The following is a 16,829-nucleotide window of genomic DNA, read 5'->3' as shown; positions in this document are numbered from 1 at the left end:
TTTTTTTTTTTTTTCGAAAAAAAAAAAAGAAAAAGAAAAATTCCCACAAATCTTGTATTACATAGTACTGATTCCATTATCATCCGAGATCAGAAGCCTCTAGTTCTATTGATCTATATGGATGTATTTGAACCTGGTGTACATTTTTTTATTTTTTTTTTTTCTTCTAATGACACTTGATATATATATTCAGACCATGAGATTGATTCGCTGGCTGTTTTGGATTTGTATTAATTTTTTACATATCAATCAGGGACTAATTAAATTTGGTGTTCTAAATGATATCTAACAAACTAGATATTTCACGTCATTTTAAAATTTAAAATGTTTTTTTAACTTTTTTATACTTTAATGTTTGAGTCTACTAAATGATGAAGAGTACATCGTCAAGTTTAGAGCATAAACATAAAGATTAGATATCTGACTATGAGAGTATATAAAGATGGCTCTTCGAACTTGTTTTATAATTTAATCAGGTTATTTTAGTGCAGTGTAACATTCGGCACATGATTTTTGGCACAAAATTCATGTGTAATTTAGGTGAATTAGCTTGGTTTTATCTTCTTTTGCGGTCTCTAACGCCAAAAGAGAGCGATAGGAAGTTCACGATGGATCTTGGAGCTCTTCTGGTAGGTTACCCTGCCCACCTGAGAATTGCATCGGAAAAAGGTGAAAAATGTGGCTTACTTGATACGTGTTGTGATAACTTGTGTTGCACCGATTTCCTCCATGGAACTTGCTTAAATGTATTGGCATAGGTAATAGTAATACATGTGGGTAACTTTCTTGTATTTCAGGAAGGTGAAGGTGTATAAGATAGGGCTGTACACGGTTCAGTTGGTGCAGTTTTCGCACCTCCGGCCAACCAAATCGACAGTTCGGTTTGTTCTCCACCGGCAATTGAAACCGATCAGTAGAGAGAAACTAACCGAAAATGAACCAACCGACCATGGTCAGTTTCGGTTCAGTTTAACTGCCAGTTAACCTGTTTTTTGCCTGGCCTCTGTTGGCACCTGTTTTACTGTTTTAGGCTGTTTTGTTGTTTCTTCAACCTGTTTTTAAACTTTCTTGTGTGTGCTTTGTGTTACAAAAAAAAGTCGAAAACCATAAAAACCTTAAGTACCTAACTTAGAAAATAACACAAAGTCCATACTACAGTCATCCATAAATAATGTCCAAAACAACATACAAGATTACTAATGAAGTCCAACTAAATAACAAAGTCCCAACAAATACAACACATTGATATCTGTCAATGAAAAGAAAAACAATGTCCGAAACACATATGAAATAAAAAAAACAACAGTTCTTGGGCTGTTTCATAAATCGATTTCAATAACTGTTGATCCTGGTGAAGAAGCATCCAACTTAGAAAAAAGTGACTCCACCTCTGAAAAAGAAAAGATAAGTTATAACATAAAGCAAATTATAATAAATCTTAAGGAATGATGACAACATTGACATTCAATAACTAACAGAATTACCTGCCATGATTTCCTCAGATTTCTCTAAGTTTTGTACCTTCTCTTTGCATTCCTCGGTCATGATCTTCTCCGCACGATCAACCGACAACCAATCCTAGTGCACATCAATGCCTCAGCCATTATGGGATGCAAAGAACTTTGAAATGTGTCCAGAACTCTACCACCTCCAGAAAATGTTGATTCAAAAGCAACCGCTGCTACTTGAACGGCCAAAATATTTCTGGCCAGGAGTGCTAAGGTGGGGTATATGTGACAATTACACTTCCACCAAAAGAGTGCATCAAAATCCTCAGTGAATGGCTTAATCGAATTAACCAAGTAAGAATCCACATCATTCTTCTCAACTTGAGTGTCACGTCCTTTCCCAAGACCTTTCATAACATATGAGAGACGTTTAAGTGGGAGGGTTTCAGAAACTTCAGTCCTAAGAGTGGATTTTGGTGGCTTATAGCTTGGAACCTGAAGATCATAAACCTGGAGCAAGAAATCATGAAGAAGCTGGAATAACTCAGAAAGAGGGTGGCGCCTAGCCGTTGAGGGCGTCTGTTTTCTTTGTAGAGGAACAGTACGATCTTGGACCGGCCCCCTTCGCATGACCTAGAAAGACAAAGAAGTCCGTGCTACTATAAGGCCTCTAAACTCCTCCCTCATGGGCAGTCCATCTCATCCTCTTCCGGTTGCCACATCAAATCTCTTTGAAATAGTTATCATAATTTCCATCATCAATCATCTGATCAAATCCCTTTTGAAATTTCATAGCCGTACTAAGCATCAAATAAGTGGGCATTCCATCTTGTTCCCACATACAAGCACAACTTAGACTTTGAGTTTATACCCTCCTCAGCACAAGATTCTTGAAACTTCTTGAACCTCACAGTTGATGACCGAACATACCTCACGCCATTCCTGACGCTAGCAACTGACTCATCAATGTCCTTAAGGCCTTCACTCACAATCAACTTGATAATATGGGCACAACAACGCAAGTGTAGTAACCTCCCATCCATTAACATACCCCAATCCAAACTTGACAGCTTTTTCTTCCAAGTATTCAAAGCTGAATCATTGGAAGTTGCATTATCAACAGTTATTGTACTGACTTTGTTGATTCCCCACTCTCTGAAGCATGTCTCAAGCTCCCTACTGATGGTTTCCCCCCTATGGTTAGGGACCATGAAAAATTTTATAATTCGCTTGTGCAACATCCAATCATTATCAATAAAATGTACTGTGACACAAATATAATTGATATTCTGGATATGTATATGTAGTAATAGCTATTCTCTATTCTCTATTCGCCCAAAAGACCACTCAATTTTTTCTTCTCTTCCACGTAAAGTTTATAAATGTCTCTCGCAATTGTTATTCGAGATGGTGGTTCGTGTTGGTTCTTAAATGATTTTGGATGTAGTACAGTAACTCAGATCGGATCCGGACAAAAATTTTCTTAAAACTTTTGATGAACACTATTGATTATATTAATTTATAACGAATAAATTAATCTAATTAATTTAGAATTATATCTAGCTGTCGATTAAGATGATAACTTAAATTCTTTAAACATAAACAAGTAAGTGCTCTGGTTCCTCAGATCACTAAGAATCTTCCTCATCAATTCCTTAATTCTACGAAGAACGTGTGTGTACGCGCACCTAAAACCAGAGAAAATAGTTATCATTCAACTCACAAGTCGCTCATTACCATCAACACATGTATGTAGCGGGACTGAAAATTTTAGAAGAACTTTTCTTCTCTTTTCTCTCGAGTTACACGTCCATAAGTAGAAAGTTACACACTAACAAACTGCATGTTACAGACTTACACTAAGCACGTTACATGCCTATCATATAGAGGAGAGTGTGAAAAATTGTGTTCTCTAATTTTTTGTTGCCTCTATTTATAGAGTAGCTATCAGAGTTCTAGTAAAACTTTTATCTCTATCTTAAAAAATAAAGCTATAGAAAATAAGAGATTAATTTAATTTTGAATCCTATTTAAAATCAAATAATATTTCTATTTATTTTAGAACAATTTTCTCTCTCTTGGCACTTATAAAATTCGGCCACCACAAGAATTTCTCTCTGTGGTAGGCACCACCTTATCCAGTAGGAGGAGAAGAATTTTCTCCTTATCATGTAGTCTAATTTTTGCTCAAATTCAAATTCCATTTAAAGTCAAACTTTAAACATATTTGAATTCTAATTGGATAACTTATCTAACAAGTAAACTAGATAACTTGAAGAGCAAGCAACTGAATTCTAAAGGGATTCTTTCTCTATACCAAGCGTGTACCTCATGTGGTTTCCACCACATGCGTGTTTCAAAATTTAAATTAAATAATCACATTATTTAATATCTAATTAATTCTTAACTAATTATTTTTGAGTGATTTAATTTAAAATTTCATAATTCTAAAATCATGTTTTACCCTTAGTATCTTGTAGAATTACAAGGACGATGAGAGGACTCATTGACCTATAATATCAAACTTCAATAAAATTAATAATTAATTAATTCTATTAATTCTAAAGTTACTCCACTATAAACTTGGAATTGCACTCTTGATATTGTAAACATTTACATCTATATAATGTCCATTTGATATAGTCACTTCATATAGATCGATCATCTATAAAAAATTTATAATTAAAGTTAGGTGAAATCCGTTAACATCTCTAATTATATCTTTATCCTTGAGTACTATTGATTCTCTAATTGATAGTGATTTATAAAATAAATTCATGAATCGGAGCTCCTACTAATCCAAGTACCAAATCAACCTCAAGAGAATAATTTGTTTGCTTTTTTATTCAAGAAGGAATGTATTTCATCTTGTATATTAACATTCTCGGCTACTCATTTCATTATATCTCTAAGACACAAGGAATAAGATTTAACTATCTTGAAATCCGTACCGAGTAAGTCAAAAGACACGAATCTACAAAGAGGAGTCTACTAATAACTTAAGATTAAGATTATTCTATATATGATCATCGGTAGACTCAACTATAATTTCTATATTTAACGAAAATTATTAAAAATTCATATTGTGTCTTGTCCCAGTCCTGCACAATCTCATTATGTAAAATACATTCATTCAATATCTCTTTATATCAATGATACATATAAGCTCGTTTCATTCTTAATGGGAATGACATCTATTAATAATGTTTTAATTAAATATTATAAACTTTAAATAAATTTATTATAGATTTCGATTATTATCCTTAAATATTATCTTTTAGTATATAGCACTTATAAAGAATATTTAAAGTTACATAAATAATCGTGAAATTTTTAATGATATTCATAAAGTATTCAATAATACATGTAAATAAATAATAAATTTATCTTTTATTAAATAAATAATGATATTTTGTACATCTCATATTTTTAAGACATTATTTCAAACAATTAGTACCTTGACTGTAGCTCGACTGTAGCTCAAATGCAAAGTCCCTAAACTGCACACTCTCCACGTACCTGAAAGGCAGCTCACACTTAATTAGATACTTCGCAGTTACTTGCCAACCTTTCTCTTTTGTGAAATTCACAGTCACCAAAATACTCGAGGCCTCATAGGCTAGAGTCTTTTTTAGACTTATCCTATTTATTGTTTGGATTTTTTTTTTTTTTACAAGTGAGCACGTGTTGTCGCAACGTACTAGTGCCGCACGTTTTGCTATTAGAAGCATATGTTGTCTGACAATAATTACACTGATCGAGTTTAGAATTCGAGTTTTATTACAGTAAAAAACTCTCAGAAACAGTCACATTTAACTTTTTTATTACAGTAAAAAACTCTCACATAAAGTCACATCTTAACTCGAATCAGCGAACTAAACAGACCCTTAACCAGTCTTGTCCGAGGTACTTCTGTCATGTGCCCGCACACTATTGACTTTTCTTTAGGTTTTGTTTCGATTTAAGTGGGTGTAGGTTCATCATGCATAGTCGCATTCTCAGGAATAGTCTCAAGATGTTCACCCCATGCGCATATATTTAGATTGTGTACACATCCAGCCTTCAATTAAAAACAACATGTTCTTTTAAACTAAAATTTACAACATTAAGCATTTAATTTTAAGTTTTTTTTATTTTAAAAAAAAGACAAATTTCATATTCTCAATATCAGGATAATATTCACAATGTCAATATCAAATTCACAATAACAGCCAATTCACAAATCACAATATATATCAATATGAATAGCAAAAATTAGTTATCAAAATATCATAAAGACATGAATCAGGTCATCTCAGTCGGTATAATTCAGATTTAAATGAACAAAAACTTAACCTAAAAAATTAAAAATTCTAAAAACATAAGGTCATAACCTAAAAACTAGAAATCGTTCATCAATCTCAGTCATTTACTCTCATTTATCAGTCCATATTTCAGCAACAAAAAACCTAGAATTAGAAGTGAGAGAGGCACGTACCTCTACCTTGCTAGTAGCTTACTTGCTACTTCGGTTGAAATTTGAAGTTGAAACTTGAACCGACGCCGGAGATGACATGGGGGATAATACGACGAACGGACAGAGAGAGAGAAAGAGGAAGCAAAACGGATGGGGCAAGGAAGCAAAATTAGAAGAGATCAAAACATTGCAAGAACTAAGGACTAGGAGAATCAAGGTTGAACGAAGAGAAAGCAAGCGATAATGGGGAGAGAGAGAGAGAAAGAAACATAGAGAGAGAGAAAAAGAAACATAGAGAAAGAGATATAGAGAGAGAGGGAATTTGAGGCTTGAGCTACGAAAAACTAAAACCAGAGGAATATGGAGTTTGAAACTTTGAGAAACAGCGACATTTGAAGTGTATATATATAGTTTGCTTCGATTCGGTTTAAACGGAACCTCAAATACTTAAAACCGAAACCGGCCGTATTAAACAACGGTCGGTTCGGTTTTAAAATTAATTTTTAGGTTTATGGGTGGGTCGGGGCGGTTTTCATCAATTTTGATTTTTTATGAACAACTTTATCTCCAATATAAATATTAATATTAATTATATATTTAATATAAAAAAGAGTGATAATGGTAGCTTTAATGTTTTTCTTGTACTCTAATGTATAATGTTATATCAAATGTTAAACTTATTTTTATCATAATTTAAGCTTTAAAAGTTGTACAAGTAAACTTTTAGTTTTAATATATTTTAAAAATGTAAATATTGCAATGATTACATGAAAAAAATAAACATATCAACCAATAAGAATCAAATGTCAAATTTACTATTTATTATACTTGATGGTAAATTTACCACAAAGTATAGCATACAATAAATTTGACGGGGTAAATGACATTGGATTGGAGAGTATTTTTTACACTCAAAATATCAAATTTACTATTAACACATTAATTATAACATTGCATTGGAGATACTCTAAAGATAATCGAAAAAAGTATGTTAGTGAAATCAAATATCCTCTTTTAGTTTAAGATTTTGAATTAATTTCATGAATGTTCCATAAACGGTTTGCCTTAATCCAACATGCTTCTTAAATTTCAAAAATGACACATTTTGTATAGGGTAAAAAATAACATCAAGTCCCACATTATTTAAATACAATAACATACATTAAACAACTACTTATAAATATATCGGGTTACCTCACTTAACAAGTTGACTTTTTAAGATGAAAGTTCAAGTCCTTAAAAAGTCCACTTTCCATCACATTTCACCCTTAAAATTATATAAAATCATTCAAAACACATCTCTTATAAAACCCGCTTTTGACATAATAAGGATTGCACTTAAAATAAATTTATTATGCTACATTTAAAAATATATATTTTACGCAAGCAAATAAAAAATGGTATTGCAAAGAAGAGGTTTGTCTCGTTCATCGTTGATGTTTACGCCACCAAACTCCTCTCCCACCAGCTTTGACGCTCCTAGCAACGAGAACCGAAAACTAGTGGAGCCGGAGTTGTCAAGGTGGATCGTGGCTTAGGTGCAGCGACGAAATCTTTTACCGCTATTGTGCTCCATCGGTGGTGTCATTGCGTTGCCGAGATTTATCACAACACCAATGAAAGAGAGAGGAGTCAAAAAGAAGAGAGAAATTTGGGAGGACATTAGGGTTTCTATGTACAAGGGTAAATTGACTTTTTACTGCTTGAAATTGAGATATTTCAAACTTTTCAAAAAAAGGGGTAAGAGTGCGTGATAGATCTTAAAGAAATGGTAGGGAGCTTAATTAACTGTCGAGATAATTGTTGAACTTACCTTTAAAGTGTATGAGTATGAATTTTTACTATTTACTCTTGATTAATACCCTTTGGACTAATATAGTTATTTGACTAAAAATAACATTAATCAAGAGTAAGAGTTAAAAATTCAGACTCATGCACTTTAAGAGGTATTTATCTCTTTTTCTCTTAATTACCTTAAGAAAAAGAGCAAAAGAAAGCTGGAGAGAATTACTAAACTTACTCATAAAAGCGCATAAGTCTTAATTTTTATTTTTTATTCTTAATTAATACCTTTTAATTAATATAATTATTTGACTAAAATAATATTGATCAAGGGAAGAGTAAGGGGTATCGCACCCTAAAAAGAGTATTTGTCCGGTTAAAGCTGCCCGACTTGGGCCCATTTCTTGATTAACTGGGCCACATTTGACTGACTAACAAAGCCCACTATTTTAGCCCACCAAAGCCCAACCTCGTCCTCCTCTTCGTCCATTTTTGTTCACGCAGGCTCTCTCTCTTTCTACTTCAACCCACCTTGGCAGCGCTGATAGCTCGCCGCCGACTACAGGAGGTACGCCGGTTTCTGCATTTCTTAGTTTGCTCTTTCTTCTGTTGTTCGAATTATACTCATTTTCTTCAAATTTCCATTAGAAGTTTTTATGATACGTGAAAATTTGCGTAATGTTTCGTTTAATTTCAAAATACAAGGCATTTTCTACGTTTATAGAGCAGAAACATTTGTTTTAGTCTCCAATTCTGATGCTTTTCGAACGAAAGCAACTTTTTTTCGAAGTTAAAATCCTCCAAAAGACACTCTTTTGCTCCTTAGCTGAAGAAGGTAAGCCAAAATGAAACAGTTGTTTTATTTTCCTCTTTTTTTCCTCTTTTTCTTTTGTGATTGATATTAGCCGTTAAAATAAAAAATAAAAAAGCATAGCTTTGTATTAAGGATTATTCGTTATATAAAGCTGATTGTATATAAATTAAATTTCTAAATTGGACTTCTTTAATGGATTTTTTCGTGGTGATCAGTATTTTTATTTTGATTTTTCTACATTTTAAGACCCTACGATCATCATCATTATTATTATTTTGTAATTAGTTGTGTCATTTTGGCCAAAATGGTGATCATGGGTCACCTTCTTGAGTATTAGTAGATGTGTTGTTCTTTGTTAGCAATCTTGAATAATGGAAATTGTTGATAAATGTCTTTGAAAAAGGAGTGATGATTTTGAATAACAGTGTTTTCACTTTTCCCAATTTGTCATTCTGTTTCTAGTTATCATAGCTTCCACTATCCTATGCCACAATCGGACCGGAATCATGTTTCTATCGAGATACTTTGGGAGAACTCTCCTTGCTGCAGCCAAGTCAGATACCTCAGCTGCTGTGGCAGCTGCTACTTCGTCGTTAGGTCAGTATGCAACCCTCTTTAGAAGTTCTTTGAGGTAGATAGAAGCCCAGAAGACAATGAGCTGGTTGACTATGGTACATTCCTCTTTTTATTGAAACTGTGGTTGTTCTATTACTTTTACTAATGGGCTGTTTTATTATTCTTTTCTGCTTATACATAACATACTTATGTATGTATTGTTGCTAAGAACTCTTTTCTTGAATAGCAAGTAGGTAATAATACTACAGTCACGCATGTAATTGCATAATGTGTTTATGTTTATCTAAATCTTGAAGGACTTATTATCTTCGGCCATTAGCTATTCTGATCAGCCATGAGTTTGGTCCAACTGAAGCGTCTTTCTCTAGCTACAAAATTAACTATGACTATCAATTACTTTGGGAGACATTCTAGAGTTTCAAGGTTTTAGGAGGCTTGAGTTGAGAGAGAGAGAGAGGTGTATCAAGTTTTGTTTGTTTTACGCACTTCTTTTTTTTTTCTATTTTGATGTTAGACCAAATCCATTTTTTTAATGCATGTGTATATGTTCGTTTGAAGTGTAGGAGGACTCGTTACTGTGACCCATTATCTTCGCCGATCATATCCATGAGTTTGGTCAGACTAAGACATCTCTCTTCAGCTTTACAATCAACTTTGTATCACAAACTTAACCTCAGGACGACTATAAATCTCTCCATCTTAGAGACCCATTCTACTAAATGCCAAAATTTGAGGCAGTTCAAAAAAATTCTCTCACAGATGATCCTAACTGGCTTCATCAAAGATACATTTGCAGCAAGCAGGCTTCTCAAGTTCTCGACTGATTTTCCCTTTGTTCATATTGATTACTCCTTCCACATCTTCAACCTCATTGAGAACTCAAATGGGTTCATTTGGAACACCATGATGAGAGCCTATGTTCAGAGAAACTGCCCTCAAAAGGCTGTTTACTTGTTCAAGTGTATGTTGGAGGAAAATGTGGGTCCTGATAACTACACATACCCGATTCTAATTCACGCCTGTGCCATCCGGTTATCCGAAAATGAAGGGAAACAGATTCATAGTCATGTTTTCAAGGTTGGTTTTGATTCGGATGTTTATGTTCATAACACCTTGATCAATATGTACGCTGTTTGTCAGAACATGATTGATGCACGTAAGCTGTTTGATGAAAGTCCTTGCTTGGATTCAGTTACGTGGAATTCGATTCTAGGCGGGTACGTTCAAAACAGGGATGTTGAGGAGGCTAAGTATATCTATGATCGGATGCCAGAAAGGAATATAATTGCTTCAAATTCGATGATTGTATTGTTTGGTAAGGAGGGTCAGGTAACCGAGGCTTGTCGTTTGTTTGATGAAATGCCGGAGAAGGACATGGTTTCGTGGAGCGCGTTGATTTCATGTTATGAGCAGAATGAGATGTATGAAGAGGCTTTGGCTATATTTGTGAAAATGATTTCTAAGGGAGTCAAGGTGGATGAAGTTGTGGTAATAACTGCTCTTTCTGCATGTGCACATTTGTTGGTCGTCCTGATGGGGAAATTGATACATAGCTTGGTCCTCAAAATAGGACTTGAAACTTATCTTAACCTTCAGAATGCTTTGATTCACATGTACTCAACTTATGGGGATATAATGGCTGCCAAGAATTTGTTCCGTTCTGCCCACCATTTGAACCAGATAACTTGGAACTCTATGCTATCTGGGTACTTGAGATGTGGTTCAGTTGAAGACGCCAAGGCATTTTTTGATTTTATGCCCCAAAAAGATGTTGTATCATGGAGTGCAATGATATCAGGTTATGCTCAACATGACCAATTCGCCGAGACTCTGGTGTTGTTTCAGGAAATGCAGAGTTTTGAAGTTAGGCCCGATGAGACCACGTTGGTCAGTGTGATATCGGCTTGCACCCATTTGGCTGCCCTTGACGTAGGCAAATGGATTCATGCTTATATAAGGAAAAATGATCTGCAGGTTAATGCCATTTTGGGCACTACCCTTATTGACATGTACATGAAATGTGGTTGTGTGGAAAATGCATTGGGAGTTTTTCATGGAATGGAAGAGAAGGGAATTTCCACTTGGAATGCTCTCATTCTTGGGTTGGCAATGAATGGGCTAGTAGAGAAGTCACTGGACATATTTTCAGAAATGAAAGCATGCGGCGTAACACCAAATGAGATCACTTTTGTGGCAGTTCTTGGGGCGTGTCGACACATGGGCTTAGTGGACGAGGGTCGTCGCCACTTCAACTCCATGATTCGAGAACACCAGATAGTACCGAATGTTAAGCATTACGGGTGCATGGTTGATCTTTTAGGACGTGCAGGCATGCTGAAAGAGGCTGAGGAACTCATTGAGAGTATGCCTATGGTACCGGATGTTGCAACTTGGGGTGCCTTACTCGGGGCTTGTAAGAAGCATGGCAACCATGACATGGGGGAAAGGATTGGAAGAAGGCTCATTCATCTGCAGCCTGACCATGATGGTTTCCATGTGTTATTGTCCAACATTTGTGCTTTACGAGGTAACTGGGATGATGTTCTTGAGATTAGGGGAACAATGGTGCAACGTGGTGTGGTGAAGACTCCAGGTTGTAGCATGATTGAGGCAAATGGAATAGTCCACGAGTTCCTTGCAGGAGACAAGACACACCCTCTGATAAACGAGATTGAGGCGAAACTGGATGAAATTGCGATCAAATTGAAGATGGAAGGTTATGCACCGGACACAAATGAGGTTCCCCTTGACATTGACAAAGAAGAGAAGGAAACTGCTCTTCTGAAGCATAGTGAAAAGCTTGCAATTGCCTTTGGGCTTATAAGTACAAGTCCTCCAACGCCAATAAGGATAATGAAGAATCTGAGAATATGTAACGACTGTCACAACGCAGCAAAGTTCATCTCAAAAGCTTATGATCGAGTGATTGTGGTGAGGGATCGGCATCGCTTTCATCACTTTGACCAGGGATCTTGTTCTTGCCTAGATTATTGGTAGCAGATTAGCACACATAACTCAAAAATTAGCCATCTCTTTCTGTCAAAATATTGAATTGTAAATGCTTAGAAAATTTAATTTAAAGAGTTACTTTTTTACTCTTCAAAGATTCAATAAGAAATCTTCTGAACAAGGTTCAATACCTTTCTCATACCAACTTCAGTTACTACACTAACAGACCAATGGAACTCAACTCAGAACTACTCGAGTATTATGGTGGAATAGTTTCACAAATGTGATCTTACAGCCCAAACACTGTATACTGCATCAGCTCTTTTCCCTGTCTGAGAAAAGATGATTTTGTGTTAACCACAAAACAAAGTCGTATCCTTTTCTGAAGCGATCGATACAAATTGCATACAGAGAATGTGAGACGACTTAAGAGAGTTGGAGATATCCCACTATAGTTGCTGCAGGTAATGCTGATGTATATGTTACAAAGTTGATGGAATTATTGTCTAATATTCTATCTTGGATTAGTTTCGAGATCTTTTCTTTAGTACTCACTGCAATTTATATGTTGTGTTCTTCAAAGTGAATGTTCTGCAGAAATTGAAGCCGAGAGTGCAAGCTTCAGCCTCAACCAGAAAATGAGAGACATAAACTATATCCGATCTTTTCCAATCCTAGGTATTATAAATGTGTAAATCTCAACCAGAAAATGAGAGACATAAAATCTTTCCAATCAACCAGAAAATGAGAGACATAAACTATATCCGATCTTTTCCAATCCTAGGTTTTATAAATGTGTAAATCTCAACCAGAAAATGAGAGACATAAAATCTTTCCAATCCTGGGTATTATAAATTTGAGGAATTTACACTATGGTACGGAAAATACCCAACTAGTAGGACTCCATTTGGTTCACTAACTTGAACCCATAATTCTAATTCTACTCTCACAAAAATTTGAGTAAAAAAAATTTATGCCAATGGGTTCTCTCACAAAATTTAAATTCACAATTAAAATTACTGACTTAAACCCATGAATTAAATGGGTCAGAAATATGTATTAGATTCTTTTGTTTTTGGGTAATTTTTTATTCGATAAGATTTTGACCATATCTAACGTTGAGAAACATGCATTATTATCCTAATGTAAAAACTATTTATAAATGTTGGATGAAATTTTCATACAGAGTACATACAGTTAGCACGGCGAGATTTGGTGACCTACCTTGTTGTGTATAGCATATGTTCAATACAAGATGGAAATCAGACTAGTCGTGGTCCAAGATGCCAGGTATTTAAGGGTGGTGATAACCAAAATGTTCTGTTTACATATGCCAGATTATGTGGTTGAAGGAGCTTTAAAACCCAAGTTTAGTAATTAAAAGAAATGTTAAGAGACAAGATGGTGAGGCCCTTCTGTGTTTTTTCCTGAATGTTTTTAGATGATACATTTATTAATTTAATAAAGAAAATTGAACATGGACGTCAATTTCTAGACTTTATGTGCTTCCACACTAGGAATAAGAAAATGAAAATGCAAACTTTGCTCGCTCTTTTTCTCTTTTTCTAAAGCGGCTTTGCTGGTTTAGGTTTAGAATAATACAAACATATAGTTGCCCACCAACGGTGATCATGACTAAGCCTCACTGCGTTGTTGAATTGATAGTTATACATTAAATAGAAGGTGGGGCTTAGGTGGATCCAGCCGAGGATTTGGTTCAAAAGCCCGCTTGTAGGCTTTGAAACTCCTCATTCATAAATCAAGAAATTAGGAATAATTTTAGAGAAGAGTTAATTTGGTGGTGGAGAGAATGAAGATTTTCTATGTCAATAATGGAGACTCGGAAAAAAGAGCTTCTGCCATTTTCTTTTAAAACAGTGAGGTTGTGTATTTAACGTTTATGAACTTTAAAAGATTGTTGATTAGAATAGTAATAGATTTTCTTTCCATTTCATTTATAACATATAAACGTAAAATTTTATCGGAAGCTTTTCCTTCTCTTTCATTTTCATCTATGCTCAAGAAGGTATCCTTTTGGAAGTTTTTGCTTACGTGTAGATATACACTTGCCTTCTTGTAGCTTAGGAAGGATGGAAGAAAGAAAGCAAGCAAGCACGTATAAAGGAATGGTTATCTTTTAGATTTTTTTTTTCATATAATTTGAATATTTGATATTGACAATAATATTACAAATTTACTTTTGCAAATGGTCCTCCAAAAAAACTAAAAAAAAAAAAAAAATAGGGGAGATATTACTTGTTTGTCATGCCTCTGAATTCCAAAGTGATATGATAAGGACAAAATAAATTCCAAAAATGCATCATATTCATACCCCATCATTGTAATCATTTTGTCATCTTCAACCTTTATAGTTGCCTCATCATTTCCACTCGCTAGAAAGGAGCGTCACCACACTTGCACCGAAATTAAGCTTAAATAGAGTGCTTCATAATGTTTGTGCTTTGTTTTTATCTTTTTCTTTTCTTTTCTTTCCTTAACCTGTTTCATCAAATTCTAATTAGATATTTGATGGAAACCTCTAGATTAACGAAGGACGAATTACACACACATGTGATTTTTCGAGAGAATCACTGTTTCTCCTCACGATTCTATATAATCTAAAAGCTAACGTACCTTTCGAGCCCTTCCTCTTATTTATAGGCCCCTACTAACAAACTAATTAAATTTAATTATCACTAAAACTTTCTCAACAAGACTCTTCAACAAATTATATCCACATCAGCACTAATTATTGGCGTTTCTTCCTCCTATCATAGTCCAGCAGCATCTGGTTCTTATCAATATTCTTTGAATTTCACTAGGTAATTAATATTGATTAGAAGTAAAAAAATTTGTGGGAAAAGTTTATATGTCTTTGTCAAGTAAAATGAACTTGTAAGCAAAATGTTTGAATTTAAATTGTCAAAAAAAAATGAAAAGAAAATCTAATTAACATAGATCTCATTATTACATATCGTCTTTTTGTATAAGCGTGTTGGCGTTTATGCCCTTAGGAATAAATGTAATAATGTTCTTTAAGACATTTTAACTATTAATAAAGATTTATTTATTTCATATATCTATGTATTGTCCTCGTTATGTTCATATTAGTTGAATGTATGATAAGTAAACTGAAAGTCTGAGACTGTCATTTTAAATCTTTAGGTCATGCATGTAATGAGAAGAACATGCGGAAGACAGGAATCTAAAGATGATAGTCTAAATCAGATGATCCATAACCGAGGGAATAAAGTTTGGCACTTTATTCTTATTAAGATTGTTATGTTGTCTACTTCCTAACGGAGACGACTTGTCTTGGTCATCAGAGGTGGGACTCCATGGGTAGAGACATTGATATAGTTTCTAATGGTGAAATCTATATTGGGTCGGACCAAAGTTGAATTATTTTAATTAATAATTTCGTTTCTATAAAATAATTCACTTTTGACGAATTATATATATATCATCTTAATCCTGATATGGATAATGAACATGTATGCTTGACTTGTATCATTTGATGTACCAAAAGGAGACATCCTGACATTATGTAAAGGTACGTTTACCGGTACATTGGAGGTATGACTCATGTATGCGTAGATTCGTTATTTATAGATAGTGGAATCCATAGCTCCTACAAAGAGTCAATGATATCCTCTTATGCATTATCTGTGGATTGAAAAATACGAGCGCTCGGCCATTAGACTACTCTGTGTTATTTAATGGTTTACTATTTGTAATAGTACGAATAGTGATTTTCTGATTGTGTGATAATGGAACATAAGATAAATGTAATCGGGAGTAAAACGGAACTTGACATCAAGTCGATTATGAATATCCTATGGGGATGATACACTAATATATTGAGTCATGGACAAGAGCTATTCAAAGCTTTGTAAATAGGCTATATAAATTGAAAGTGCAGCTCTAGGCTTTTAGTAGAGTAGCGCTAGAGTTTTATAATCATGAGACGAACTTGTTGGTTTACAAGTAGCGTTGTGAGTATATGAGCTTGATTTATATATGTCCATCGGGTCCCTTTGCTAGCTCACATAATTTCCTGTAACGATACGGTGTATTTCTTATATATTGATAACTTGTGTTATTTCTGTAAAAGAGGTTCAAAGTTAATATGAGATTGGTTAATTAATTCATGAGTGATTTATTATGTGAATTAATTGATAAATTGGTTGAATTATTATTTTAAGAGTTGTTTAATATGGGAAAACTATTATATGATTGTTTTGATTAGTCAACTTCTCTATTGGGTTGCTTGAATCAAAATTGAGGCTCTGTGTAAGTTTTCCGTGTTGAAAAACTAGGAAAACAACTTTCGCTAGTTCAGACAGGTCGACCGGTGAGTTACAACGTCTCTTTCTCCGGTTGACACGTGGTGAAACTGACTCTGTAAGCGAGATAAACTTTAGGAAACCTAATTGTTACGGAAATATGACTTCCTAAACAGTATAAATAGCCCATTAAGTCACATTATTCTTTAGATCACATGATAGACTATTTCGGGCTATTGGCAAAAGATTCCTAAAAGAAATTGTTTAATTCTTAAGAGCGATTTTTCCTTTGGCTCTCTTGTGGTTGGAAGGAGTTTAAGAATACCAAGAGAAGATTGAACGACTTGTGCCAACCCGCACACCAATTATGAAAACGAGAATAGCAAAGAAGACTAGTTGGTTGAAGCTCTTCCGGTTGCTGTTTGAAACGCTTTGATCTGTCAGATGTGCAGTTTCCTAAATTTCAAAAGGTATGATTTAGATCTTTAGTATTTATGTTATATAGCATCATGAATATG

The 16,829-nt window shown here is 34.4% G+C and overlaps 1 protein-coding gene across 3 annotated transcripts; it reads left to right on the top strand.

The window, feature by feature from the left end:
- Positions 1–8,222: 8,222 nt before the first annotated feature.
- On the top strand, positions 8,223–12,427 carry LOC21388431 (pentatricopeptide repeat-containing protein At1g08070, chloroplastic). Of its 3 annotated transcripts, XM_024175504.1 has the most exons (3): positions 8,223–8,254; positions 8,963–9,097; positions 9,640–12,427. In XM_024175504.1, the coding sequence occupies exons 2-3, from the start codon at positions 8,985–8,987 to the stop codon at positions 12,071–12,073; spliced, it is 2,547 nt and encodes an 848-aa protein (XP_024031272.1). In that variant the 5' UTR covers positions 8,223–8,254; positions 8,963–8,984; the 3' UTR covers positions 12,074–12,427. The 3 variants fall into 3 exon arrangements, with proteins under 3 accessions (XP_024031272.1, XP_024031274.1, XP_024031273.1); XM_024175506.1 differs by lacking the exon at positions 8,223–8,254 and having other exon boundaries at positions 9,029–9,097; positions 9,635–12,427; XM_024175505.1 differs by lacking the exon at positions 8,223–8,254 and having other exon boundaries at positions 9,061–9,171.
- Positions 12,428–16,829: the final 4,402 nt, after the last annotated feature.

This window comes from Morus notabilis, unplaced genomic scaffold, assembly GCF_000414095.1.
Source record: "Morus notabilis unplaced genomic scaffold, ASM41409v2 Scaffold32, whole genome shotgun sequence".
Taxonomy (NCBI): Eukaryota; Viridiplantae; Streptophyta; class Magnoliopsida; order Rosales; family Moraceae; genus Morus; species Morus notabilis.
The sequence above is the reverse complement of the archived record's forward strand: the minus strand, read 5'-3'. Positions and strand labels throughout refer to the sequence as shown.

Excerpts from the sequence above, each read along its gene's own strand:
- LOC21388431 (XM_024175504.1), top strand. The coding sequence starts at position 8,985 with ATGCCACAATCGGACCGGAATCATGTTTCTATCGAGATACTTTGGGAG. Across the intron at positions 9,098-9,639 it reads AGCTGCTACTTCGTCGTTAG|GAGGACTCGTTACTGTGACC; the intron begins GTCAGTATGCAA and ends TTTGAAGTGTAG.